Source organism: Bufo gargarizans, chromosome 1 (assembly GCF_014858855.1).
Source record: "Bufo gargarizans isolate SCDJY-AF-19 chromosome 1, ASM1485885v1, whole genome shotgun sequence".
NCBI classification, from domain to species: Eukaryota; Metazoa; Chordata; class Amphibia; order Anura; family Bufonidae; genus Bufo; species Bufo gargarizans.
The window spans coordinates 657,013,201-657,026,621 of record NC_058080.1 but is presented as its reverse complement, the minus strand read 5'-3'; the positions used below and the strand labels follow the sequence as shown (position 1 = coordinate 657,026,621).

At 42.3% G+C, this 13,421-nt stretch overlaps 1 protein-coding gene across 1 annotated transcript in view; it reads left to right on the top strand.

The window, feature by feature from the left end:
• FAM151B (family with sequence similarity 151 member B) overlaps positions 1-13,421 on the top strand; it is a 67,824-nt gene that overhangs the window by 38,345 nt on the left and 16,058 nt on the right. Inside the window, exon 4 of the mRNA XM_044291692.1 lies at positions 8,874-9,088. Within this exon, the coding sequence (XP_044147627.1) occupies positions 8,874-9,088 (215 nt within the window). The remainder of the gene's footprint in view (positions 1-8,873; positions 9,089-13,421) is intronic.

Here is a 13,421-nt window from a genome sequence, read left to right as displayed (position 1 = left end):
CCCTCCTTGCCATGTCCCCAGGGCCAGTGAAATAAAATACTTACATCTCCTGTAGGGGCGCTGCTCCACAGTTCGTCCATCTTCTCTGCGCGTCACACAGCGTCGGGTCATAGTGCACGCTCTCGCTCTGTGGTTACATGACACAAAGGAATCCTTAATGCAAAAAAATTTGCATTGAGGATTTTTGGGTGTCAAATTACTCGATTCAATCGAGTAATCATTTCAGCCCTAGAGCCATTACTGGATGTGACCTTCTACTCCCACAACTTATTACAAGGGGCAGGATGCAGAACAGCCCACGATGCGAAGCCGCCGTCTCACAGGAGAGGTGACACAGATACTGTTTGTAATAACAGATGATGCTTCCTAGTGAAGCTGTGAGGCTGGCAGCCAGCATGGCACACAGCACATCAAGTCTACGGGAGGAACGCTGAGACTCTTCTCTTCAAAATTGTTAATCAAATACAAAATGCTTCAGGGAAAATAACCCAGTTTGAATACATAAAGAAATACTGAGGTGAAATCATCTGCTGTAAATATTTCCACATGATTAGTCATAACCATGACCACCAATAAGTCTCATTACAATGAAGACCACCTGAGACTTCTGCCATGTAATCCCATAGCTGTCACTTCCTTCATCCTGTCCTTTCCAGTAGCGAAGTGGGGACTGAATTGCTATATAGCTGTGATCACATGAAGCTTTTTTAGAGAACCTGAACCTCCTCACAGAACTCAGACCGGCCGCCTGGTTTTACAGTCACCTCTTCATTAGTTTCAGCTCTGTTTTTCTTTTTCTGGTACTTTCATTGTCCCTTTGCTCATGCCTGTGCCCTGCCCCCAGGATTTTTCAAGGCGTGAGGATCCATATCCTTAGGATTGCTTGTTGGCCCACCCTCCATTTCCTGTATTGTTTAGGCTACTCTCACACTGCCGGCAGAGAACAGCCTGCCAGAGTTCTCTGGATCCAGAGTTCCCAGACGGTAATGGAATACACTCTGGTGCTATTGACTTTAATGGGGTCCATCAGAGATTTGGCTGCATCCCAGCATATTTGTCGGGTAGCAGGTGGATCTCCACCGACCGTATCCTATTATAGTTAATGGAGCTGACAGACATTCCGGTACCATCTGGCATTGCCAGACCCAGAGAACAACCGGTACCATCCAGTTGTTCTCTGCCAGCAGTGTGGAAGTAGCCTTAGTCAAGCACAACAGCTGTTCTTGGTACTACTGCTTAGTCTGCTTAGGCACAGGCCTATTATTAAATTTGGCACCTTCCCAGGTCCTCCTTGTGACAGACTTTCAAATCTACACAAGCTATGTGCTGGCATAGATTTGAACGATCATTTAAGCTTAGTTCCCAGCCATGCTGTGTTTTACCTGGCTGCAGCAGCCAATCGCTGGCCTCACTGATGTACCGATCACTGTCCTATTCCAGTAAGCCATTGTTTGGCTGCAGTGGTCATGTATTGTTGACATGATGTCACTGCTGCAGCTGGGTAAACAGAGCCTAGCCAGGAGAACAGTGGTGTGGGACCTGTTAGGTAAGTAACCATCAGTTGTCTGGTTTCATCGTGAAACCGGCAACACCTTTAAGGGTACATGCACACGTTCAGGATTCATGTGCGGAGAATCCGCACTGAAATCCGCAGGTGTTCGCAGGCAAATCTGTGCGGTCAATCCGCATTAATTGGTGCGGATTTGCGTGCGGATTTCACTAAGTGAATGAAGAAAATCCGGTCAGGCAAAATAAAATAAATTGACATGCTGCGGATTTAAAAATCCGCACTGCAGGTCAAAATCCGCGCAGAAAAAATCTGCATCATGTGCATTGAGAATTTCAAATTCTCATAGAATACAATGTACATGACCTACGGTGCGGATTTTCCGCACGCAATCCTGATCGTGTGCATGTAGCGTAAATATCGAGTTGCTATACAAATAGTTTATTACCTTTTTAAAGGGAGTCTGTCACCTAATCTGAGCCTTTTAGACCCCTCAGATCAGGCATGAGATCTGGGAGGGAGAGGAGGAGGTAATAATAGGAAAGGAGGGCAGGCCAGAGGGGTGAAAGAGGTGTGGTTTTCTGGGCAATTCGCCGAGGGGCCTGGGCACTTGCTGCAGTAATGCCGCCCCTGGGCACTTGCCGAACCTCATTAGCATAAGTTTAAAAAGTCATATTTCGAAGATCTCGGTGAGGGACAGCATAAATAAAGGTAACATTGTAATGTGGGCAAAGGAGTCAATAACCTGATCTGAGCGCTCTAAAAGGCTTAGATTAGGTGACAGACTCCCTTTAACTGTATGGACATTATTATTGGTCAAATTATACTATATTATAAATGGAAATAAGATGAAAGGGGTTTCTTCAGGATTAGAAAAACCATGGCTGCTTTCTTTCAAAAGCAGCAACCTACCTGTCCACAGGTGGTGTGTGGTTTTGCAGCTGTGCCCCATTGACTCCAATGGCACTAAGCTGCAATGTCAGACATGATCCATGGACAGGGGTGGGGGGCTCTATTTGGAAGAAAGCAGTCCTCTATTTGGAAGAAAGCAGTCGTGTTTTTCTAATCCCAGACAGCCCCTTTAATAATTGTTTATGATAATATTGCACCTTTACACCAAATGATAGTCCTCTAGAATTTTTTTTTAAATCAACAAAGTTTGTTGAAATGCATCAGTCATATATTGAGGTATAGTGTGATATGCAACATACATATAGAGCATATCAAATAGTAATGCCTGACATATATAATAATAATAGTAAAGAAATACTCAGCAATCATTAATAAAAGAAAGGCGAAATAAACTAGGACAAATAAATAGAATTTAAAAAAGTTAATTTTCAGTCGTTTCTCCACCGGGGTGCAGTATCCTTCCGTCCATTTATAGGTCGTGTTTAACCACAGTACAAGGATAATCGACTACAGTATATAAGGGTAATTGTGTAGAGCATTTTGATGCTAAGCTTCTCAGTGCATTGACTCGTTCCGCACGTTAAGAAGATGTGGGCTGAACAAAATTTTTCAGAAAGCCGCAGGAACTGTAGGTGTTTTGTAAAGGCTTTGAGTCAGAGAGAAAATGTCACTTGGGAAATAAATCTGCTAGAAATTGTCCTGCTGTCTTCATAGACATGTCAAAACTAGAAGGAAATTTTATTGTGATCAAAACTTCAACCCACCAGGAACTTGATACTTAAAGGGATATTTCCATCTCAGAAAGTGATTGCATGTTCAATCACCCTGCAATGGGTGGTGGCCTATCTGCCACGTCCTCCACCGGTCCTGAGATTGTAGAGCACCGACAATGGCGTAAATTAAATGTGCTCACAGTCAGCGTGCCAAATTTCTGAAGAGGCATGCACCTTCTAATCAATTTGAAAGCAACTCAGTCCAGCTTATTGTAGGACGTGCTGTGGTGACTAGATTAAATGTGATGTGAACCCAGCCTAGGATACGTCAGACATTACTGTAAAACCAAAGTGGTTCAAGCTGCTCAGAACATATGCCCAGTAGAAGTCATGGCCGTGGCTAGTTACTTAGAGTACTTGGCAGATGTGCCCAGTATTAGCATGAACAAGTAATGTAGGATAACTCTCCGCAGTCAAATGACCTTACTCTATCTCTGTGATGACTAACCTCTGGCACTCCAGCTGTGGTTAAACTATAACTCCCTTAGCTGTTCTCAAAACTCCACAGAAATGAAAGGAGCATGCTGGGAGTTGTAGTTTCACCACAGCTGGAGTGCCAGAGGTTAGTCATCACAGAGATAGAGTAAGGTCATTTGACTGCGGTGAGTTATCCTACATCACTGATCTATATACTCTCATATACTGTGTTTTTATGTACCTGGATAGTAGTCCGCTATAGACAGTGTTCCTTAGATGTCACAGTCTTCTCTGTCACAGGCAGATAATTCCTCTGGGTAATTTGGTTTACGCTCCTGGCACCCGGCTTGTTCTGTGTAGACGTATCCCTCTCCAATTAATAGCTGTCATGTTTTATCTTGGCGATGTAAGAGTATGACACTTTGTGCATTTTCAGCTTTCAGAGAATGGTGTGACCCTAAGGGATAATGGCTATATAAAGATAATTGTTATTGTATGGAAGACAGGGCGGTCGAGAATCTCATTACATAAATTACAGCTAGGGAAAGAAGATGGGCTAAATTTCCCAGACATTAGAAGATATAACTTAGCAAACAACTTGCGACACTGTTTATACTGGGTGTCGCAGTCCAGTCACTACTCAGTAGAGGCCAGCTTAGTACAGCCTTGGTCACTATCGGCTTTATTGCATACTAGATACCTCCTAATGTCAAAAAGAGTCTTTTAATTAAGGATACTATAGCCACGTGGAAGGCCACAAGGAAGATGTATAATCTACCCTTTTTGCTTTCCAAACATTTAAACCTTTGGGGTCACCCAGAATTCCAGGAGGGCCTGCATAATAAGCAGTTCCAGAAGTGGAAGGAAAGAGCCATACACAAAGTACAGGATTTGTGGCATGGCTCAGAGAAAAGGTACCTCACCTTCTTGGAGGTATGTGTCAAATTTTTGTTGGCTCCATCACAATTTCTGGCATACCTCCAAATAATGGGATTTCTAAAGGAATTTTTCCATACGCAATATGACTTACTTATTCAGGGAAACACTTCAACCCCTCATTCTCTGTCAGATTTGACACTCAGATTGAGAAAAGCATGCCCAAGCTACTCTACGGTTTCTCTGTTCAAACCCTGGAGCAAACAACTGCAGATCCCGCAACTGCAGGACAAAATTCTACAGGGTTGGGGAAGGGTTAGGAAGGCAATACCTAATGAAATATCGAGAGAAACCCAATTTAAAATAATACACAGGGCAATCTATGGATTTTATGACTCTAAAGAATTACTATCTGTCTCAAACGTCATCACCCAGACTCTGATTTATTACATGGTCTATGGTTATGCCCAAAATCGAAAACATACTGGGAAAGGAGTAAAAGCCTTAGTCGCCAATCTGATGAATATAGACCTACCATTGTCCCAGGAATTGGTTTTATTCCATTGGCAAACTGAAGGGCAGTCTACCTCCCAAATAATACGTGTGAGTCTTCTTGCAGCTAAAAGGTGTCTGTTGCAATGGTGGCTAAAACCCACAACCCCAGACCCTTCTATAAATGAAACACTGCCTCAGGATGGAATTGTTGGGAGCAGAACACTCCAAGGAGATTTTAATAGGAAACATAATGAAAAAATGGAGGAGATTCATATGCGCAGTATTGAATGATGAGGAATTGAAGCTCTTGGTCAAGCCCTTTTGCAACACCAAATGGTTCTTAACAGAACAACTAAAGGGTACCCTGGGACATCTAGAAATAGCAGATAAATTAAGTATTCTCATAGTAATAAGAAATGGCTAGAAGATCTGTGTACCAAATAGGATGATCATGGCCTCTTAGGGAGGATGGGTGGTCTCATTGTGGAGAGGGGGGGGGGGGGGGGGGGAGGTAAATGTTTGTGTAAGGGAGTTACTGTATCATTCTTTTTTTAGATTTGAAATATTTTTTTAAAAAAGGAGGTAGCTAAATTTGAAACATGTGACTGTCAAAAAAGGAAATATACACTGCCCTTTAAAAAAAAAAAGTCGCCACCAAAAATATTTCATTGGACCGCCTTTAACTTTGATTACGGCACACATTCGATGTGGCATTGTTTCAATAAGCTTCTGCAATGTCACAAGATTTATTTCCATCCAGTGTTGCATTCATTTTTCACCAAGATCTTGCATTGATGATGGTAGAGTCTGACTGCTGCACAAAGCCTTCTCCAGCACATCCCAAAGATTCTCAATGGGGTTAAGGTCTGGACTCTGTGGTGGCCAATCCATGTGTGAAAATGATGTCCCATGCTCCCTGAACCACTCTTTCACAATTGGAGCCCGATGAATCCTGGCATTGTCATCTTGGAATATGCCCGTGCCATCAGGGAAGAACAAATCCATTGATGGAATAACCTGGTCATTCAGTATGTTCAGGTAGTCAGCTGACCTCATTGTTGGAGCACATACTGTTGCTGAACCTAGACCTGGACAACTGCAGCAACCCCAGATCATAGCACTGCCCCCACAGCCTTGTACAGTAGGCACTAGGCATGATGGGTGCATCGCTTCATCTGCCTCTCTTCTTACCCTGATGCGTCCATCACTCTGGAACAGGGTAAATCTGGACTCATCAGACCACATGACCTTCTATTGCTCCAGAGTCCAATCTTTATGCTCCCTAGCAAATTGAAGCCTTTTTTTCTGGTTTGCCTCACTGATTAGTGGTTTTCTTACGGCTACACAGCTGTTCAGTCCCAATCCCTTGAGTTGATTTCACCAAACGTTTAAGTGATCGCCGATCACGATCATTCAGTATTTTTTTCCCGCCACATTTTTTTTCCTCTAAAACGATGGGTCCCCACAATCCTTCCGGTTTTTAATAATGCGTTGGACAGTTCTTAACCCAATTTTGGTAGTTTCTGAAATCTCCTTAGATGTTTTCTCTGCTTGATGCATGCCAATGATTTGACCCTTCTCAAAACAGACTAACATCTTTTCCACGACCATGAGATGTCTTTCGACATGGTTGTTTAAGAAATGAGAAGCAACTCATTGCACCAGTCGGGGTTAAATAACTTGTTGCCAGCTGAAAGATAATCACCCATGCAGTAATTATCCAATAGGAGGCTCATAACTTCACTCACCGACTCCCTGCATCTCCTGCATACTGATGAGCACTTCCATAATGGAAGGCTCATTAGTATTCGCTTTATAAGATGCACTTAAATTTTTTCCCACCCCACTTTTGTGTGTGTGTGTGTATATGTATGTATGTGTGTGTGTGTGTATATATATATATATATATATATATATATATATATATATATATATATATTTAAATGAGTTTCTGGATCTGTCTGGATGTTCCTTTTGCGTGACCAAACGACTGGACCGATCTTCACCAAATTTGGCACACAGGTGTCCGGGAAGGTTTTAGACCGGGTCTCCGCTCTCTAGGACATACCGTTCCTGAGATATTCCCAAAAAATTAGCCCCCCCAAATACAAGCCTGCAAGTCTTTCTCTTCAAATCCCAACTGCTATAAACACAGTTTTACTCCAGGTTTCCATAACAACCCAGCCATTTTTCATAACTGCTTAAAGGGGTGGGCACAGTGGAGGTCACTGTTGTTAAATGGGCAGGCACTGTGGAGGTCACTGTTATTAAATGGGCGGGCACTGTGGAGGTCACTGTTATTAAATGGGCGGGCACTGTGGAGGTCACTGTTATTAAAGGGGGGGCACTATGAAGGTCCCTGTTAAAGGGGAGGTCACTGTGAAAGTCACTGTTAAAGGGGCGGTCACTGTGAAAGTCACTGTTAAAGGGGGGGTCACTGTGAAAGTCAGTGTTAAAGGGGCGGTCACTGTTAAAGGGGAGGTCACTGTGAATGTCACTGTTAAAGGGGCGGTCACTGTGAAATTCCCTGTTAATGGGCGGTCACCGTTAAAGGGGCGGTCACTGTGAAAGTCACCGTTAATGGGGTAGTCACTGTCAAAGTCACTGTTAAAGGGGCGGGCAGTGTGGAGGTCAATGTTTAAGGGGCAGGCACTGTGGAGGTTATTGTTAAAGGGGCGGGTACTCTAGAGGTCACTGTTATGGGGGAAACTGTCTATCTTTTTACGACACACGGAAACATAAAATGAAATAGATAAAATATACCCCTGCGAAGCTGGGTCCTTCTGCTAGTCTCTTATATACAAGGAGTTTCTGTCTGTCTGTTCTTTATGTGCGACCAAACAACTAGACCGATCTTAATTAAATTTGGCACACAGGTACATCAGGTGTCTGGGAAGGTTTTAGACCGGGTCTCAGCTTTCTAGGACGTACCGTTCCTGAGATATTCCCCAAAAATTACCCTACATTAGCCAATACAAGCCTGGAAGTCTTTCTCTTCAAATGCCAACTACCATAAACACAGTTTTACTCCAGGTTTCAATATTAACCCAACAGTGAAAGTCACTGTTAAAGGGGCGGTACTTCGAAAGTCACTGTTAAAGGGGCGGTCACTGTGAAAGTCACTATTATGGTGGGAAACTTTTGATATCTTTTTACGACACACGGAAACATAAAATGAAATGGATTAAATATACCCGTGCGAAGCCGGGTCCTTCTGCAAATATATTTAGTGAATGCACTCTTACTGGCAGTGGGATATATCTGTTTTGGAATGGAGAGCACAATTTGCTAAATTTAAATTCCAGCATCCAACATAATAAGATGTGGCCTCAGTCAGGAAAATTACCTTTAAAGAGGTTGTCCAGAATCTTATTTATTTTTTGTACTTTTTTTTATTTTATTCTCTCCCAGTACCTGTGATGAGATCTATACTTACCTGCTCCCCGCCACTCCATTCTTCTCTGCACTTTTAGTCCTGTCAACTTTCACATGAATAGAGGCACATGTGCCACTGCAGGCAGTGACTGGCCTCAGCAGTGATGTGCCAAGCAGCAATTGACCAATAAATGACATGCCACTTTGGGCCACTTCACCACTGAGGCCAGTTATTGGCTGCAGTAGTTATTGTGACTGGAATGGAGCTGTGGGGGAAGCAGGTAAGTGTGGATCTCTTCACAGGTACCACTGGGAGAGAATTTCCCAAATGAAAAAAAAAAAATCCTGAACAACCCTTAACGTTTGTGTCTCATAAAATGCTCCCACTATACATAACGAGTTTGAGGGGTTGCATATTGTACTTAGCAACTAGTAGGCACTTGAAAGGAGCAATGTAAGCTGTCCTCAGCAAACCAGCATCCTGTGTGGTTACTATGTTCTTCATTTATGTATTTTAGTTTGGAAGCTGTGCTGCCTTCTATGAAGATCTTGGATGCAATGAAGGATAATCTTCATCAACCTGTTTGGATAAATGCGGACATACTTCCTGGGCCTGGTGGAAGTGTCACAGTGGATGCAAGAGAATTTCTTCAAATCGTCACCTCTTTCTTTCCAAATGTTACTCTATCATTGGGCTGGACAACTGCATGGCATCCTGATAGAAGCAATGAAGGTACAACCTGTGTGTGTTACTGGATTCACCACTGATGTGCTTGTTTCTTCCAAGGCCACTTTATTACATAAAGGCAAGCCAAGTGAATTCATTTGTGGACCTAAAATTTCCAAAATTGATGTGGTATCATGGTGAGAGTATTGTACTTTGAGTTGGTCATAAACATCTTAGAATAGCAGAGGTGAGAGATGGTCTACAGGCTAGCTCTCTCGTAGATTTAGCACAGAACAGCTTCTTGTAGACACTATGTACTGTGTTAAAAACTTTTTTAGCCCAAAATTACAACTATATAGATTAACAAAACTGCCTAAAAGGTGTCCATAGCCTGTATGAAGATGTATTTTTTTATTTCTTAGCCCAGTGTAAACTTTTTGGTCCTATTACCTCTGAGATTGAGTGATGCATAAATGGCCCTGACCCTGAACATGTTCTATCGCTCAATGATGTGATCTCTTTTGCATTCAGAGAATTCCATTATTCCGTTGATAAAACAACATATTCAGTCGTCAGTATACTTATCATGGTGATGTATATGCCTGTTTTTTCCTGCTACTGAACAATAAATGGCCTTGACGTACAGAGCAGAACCAATTCAAATTGACATTCATGATGTTGTGGGAAAGTAACGCTTGTATCATCCAAAGGACAACCAATTTTTTTTCTTTGAATTAATGGTTATATAAAAACTGAAATTTTTTGCAACATATTAGGCATCGTTGTGATTGTTATATTTCTGGTCATAAACCTGATGATTCCTTACTTTTCAAAGGCAGTCAAAAAAGTGATGTTGAAATATGTATATATAAAATAACCCATCTGGTCTGTTTAGTATGTGCTCCCCCATACATATATTCTGAAGCTTTCTAAAGACTTCTGAATCAGTAATTAGCAAATTTATGTGATTTATAACAGTATAATACCTTAAAGGGTTAATGCAAGAATTGGGGAAGTTTTGGCAAACACCCCCAAGGGAAGCTTACTTACCTGCTTCCTGGCTCTGGCTCCCCGCTCCTTTTCCTCCTGGCCTGTGATGCTCCACTGCGATCCCTCGCTGAAAACCTCCAGTTTGTCACCGCCTGCAGCGATTGACTGGCTGCAGCAGAGAACGGCTCCCCTTACGTCATGACAATGGTCGCATGATGCAAGGGGATCTGGTCACTGCTGCAGCCAGTAATTGGCTGCAGACTGCATGAAACCAGATGTTTTTAGCGAAAGGCAAGTGCAACAGAGCATCACAGGTCAGGAGGAGAAGGAGCGGGGAGCCAGCACAGGAAGCAGGTAAAGTAAGTCGCTCTTTAAAGGTCTTTCTTTTTTTTCTTTTTTTTTATGATTTTAATTGGGTTTTGAACTTTTGATACAAACATCAATACAGATTTGAACAGGGTTGTACAATTTTTGATAGAAATCATGGTACAACAATACATTGTACTCATAAACAACACTGATAGTGAGCAAAATTAACATTATCACACGAGATTATTGTTTAATAAAGCAGTTTTAGCAATAATATCGTTATGCTATCAGCAAGAATCATAGTCTTTGTACACCTATATAAAAGGTAAGAACCCATTGAAGCAGATATGAACTCTAACGAAGGTGTGAACATGAACATAGGAGAGACAAGTTTCCCAGATCATACTTATAAGTTTAAAGAAGCATAGAGATGGTGTTATTCCAATAACCAATGATGACCTAGTTATGCTGTGTATCTAAGCTGTAATACCTACACTCGGGTATAGGACATATAAATTGAAATATGTTAAGGGGGTCAAGGTTCTTGAAGGTCTGGGTGTAACCTTATCCATTGTGACCACTTAGAATGGAAAGTATTGAGGGACCCCAGAACCCTTTCACATATGTAGCTATTGTATACAATAGATTGTACCTCTGCTATAGAGGGTATTGATGAAAGGGATTTCCAATGTCTAGCAATAGCGAGTTTTGAAGAATGATGAGAAGTATGTTGTATCATTCGACCCCCCTCATGTAGGCTTTATAGATAACCCACAATAGGAGAAGATCAGCAGTGGTAGGTGTATTAACCCCTTCAGGACCCTGCCATATTTCACCCTAAGGACCAGGCCATTTTTTGCAAATCTGACATGTGGCACTTTATGTGGTGATAACTTTAAAACTCTTTTACTTATCCAGGCCATTCTGAGATTGTTTTCTCGTCACATATTGTACTTCATGACAGTGGTAAAATTGAGTAAAAATTTCTAATTTTCCAATTTTCAATTTCTCTACTTTTCTAATAGATAGTAATACCTCCAAAATAGTTATTACTGTACATTTCCCCATATGTCTACTTCATGTTTGGATCATTTTGTGATTTTTTATTTATTTTTTTTGGGGGGGGGGGGTCATTTGTCTCTCTTTCGCTTGATTTAATAGCAGGACACTTGGGTTTTGGAAATTTTCTAAAAAATGTAAAGATTTGCTTCTAAACTTCTAAGTTTAGAAGCAAATCTTTAAATTTTTCAGAAAATTTCCAAAACCCAAGTGTCCTGCTATTAAATCAAGCGAAAGAGAGACAAATGACCTCACAGTGTTTTTGCAGCTGTAGACCAATCTCTGGCGACTTTCTTAGGATCGTTTGCCTTGGCGATGAGGGAACTGCAATGCCCCATTGTTTCAGAAGCAGGATGCCTTGTTCCAGGGTAGATCATGTAATGAGTTCCATTCATAGAAATCTGAATTTTTGTTGGAAATCTCCACTTATAAGGAGTCCCTTGATTGGAGAGAGCTTATGTGACTGGAAGCAGCTTTCTTTTGTCTTGCAGAGTTGCCTGAGAAAGATCCATAAATAAAGTGATGGTTTGAAAGGGATCCAGTAGTTTCTGTCGTTTTCTTGCTGCTTGCACAGCATCAGGGAGATTTTTAGGCTTCTGTAGCCTGTGGGCCCGATCTATAACCAATTCAGCTTCAGGTACATGTAGGAGAACCTTTTTGATTATTTTTGTTATGTATGATGATAATTCTGATAGAGGAACTGATTTAGGAAGGCCCGAAACTTCATGTTGTTGCGGCGGTCTCTGTTATCTATGTCCGCCATCTTAACTTTGACCGCCTCCAGCAACTCTGCGATAGTATTATGTGCATCTCCTTGCTTGTTATGGGCAGATGAGAACTCTCCCATTTTATGTTTCACATGACCTATTCTACTGCTCAACTCCTCTACAGTGGATGTTATGGAAGTTATAGCTTGTGTAATGTATTTTTGTATTGAGCGTCTCAAGGCCAACATGGCCTCCTTCATGAACAATTCAGAAGCCGCTTTGCCACTTGGTTGTATGGCAGCTAATGCGTCAGCTGGCGCTGTGTATAGATCGGATTCTGCTGAAGCGGTAGAGCCTTCAAATGAAAGTGAAGTGTCCCACCAGTTTTTTTGCTTGGCCGGGCCAGCTGTACTGGAGTCCCCTGACTGTGGGATGGCCTCTGTGCGGTATGTTGGCTGGTTAGACCCTTCCTTGGCCTCTTGATTTCTCTTTAGTAGTGATGATCAAGCATGCTCGGCCGAACACCTGTTCGGCTCAAGCATCTCAATGCTTGGCACATGGCGGTACTCAGCCGAATACCGCATGTGCTCGAACGCCATGCTCGAGTCTCCTCCCCGCACGTTTCTTGGCTGCTACGTAGCCAATAAACGTCCAGGTAAGTGCTGCCCTCACTGTAATGCCAGTAGCCATGTAACTGGCATTACAGTGATTGGCTGGCCAAAATGTGTCATGCGTATATAGCACCCGATGGCGCATGTTTGGCTTGTTCGTAGTCAGGGAGAGCTGAGCATAGGAAGGGACAGAGAGTGTAGGGAGTGTAATTGAATATTATTTTTTTGACTGTTGTGCATTTGCGGTCTGGAAATTGCGGATCCACAAAACACGGATGGCGTCCGTGTCGGAACGGCACGGACAGCCATTAATATAACTGCCTATTCTTGTCCGCAAAAAACGGACAAGAATAAGACAGTTTATATTTTTTTGGCGGACTACGGAACGGAGCAACGGATGCAGACAGCAGTGCTGTCCGCATCTTTTGCAGTGCAATTGAAATGAATGGGTCCACATCCAAACCGCAAAAACTGCGTCTCGGATGCTGATCAAAACAACGTTCGTGTGCATGAGGCCTTAGGGAGAGCTGTGCATAGGAAAGGACAGACAGTGTAGGCAGTGTAATAGGAAGATTTTTATACAAAAAACTTTTCAGAGACCCAAAAGTCCTTTTAAGGACTATTGTGTGTGACAGTAGCAATATATATTTTTAGCGCATCTTGCGCTAAATACCGTGTGATAGGCCGCTGCGACAGTTAAATTATTTGCGCCACATCTCCTGT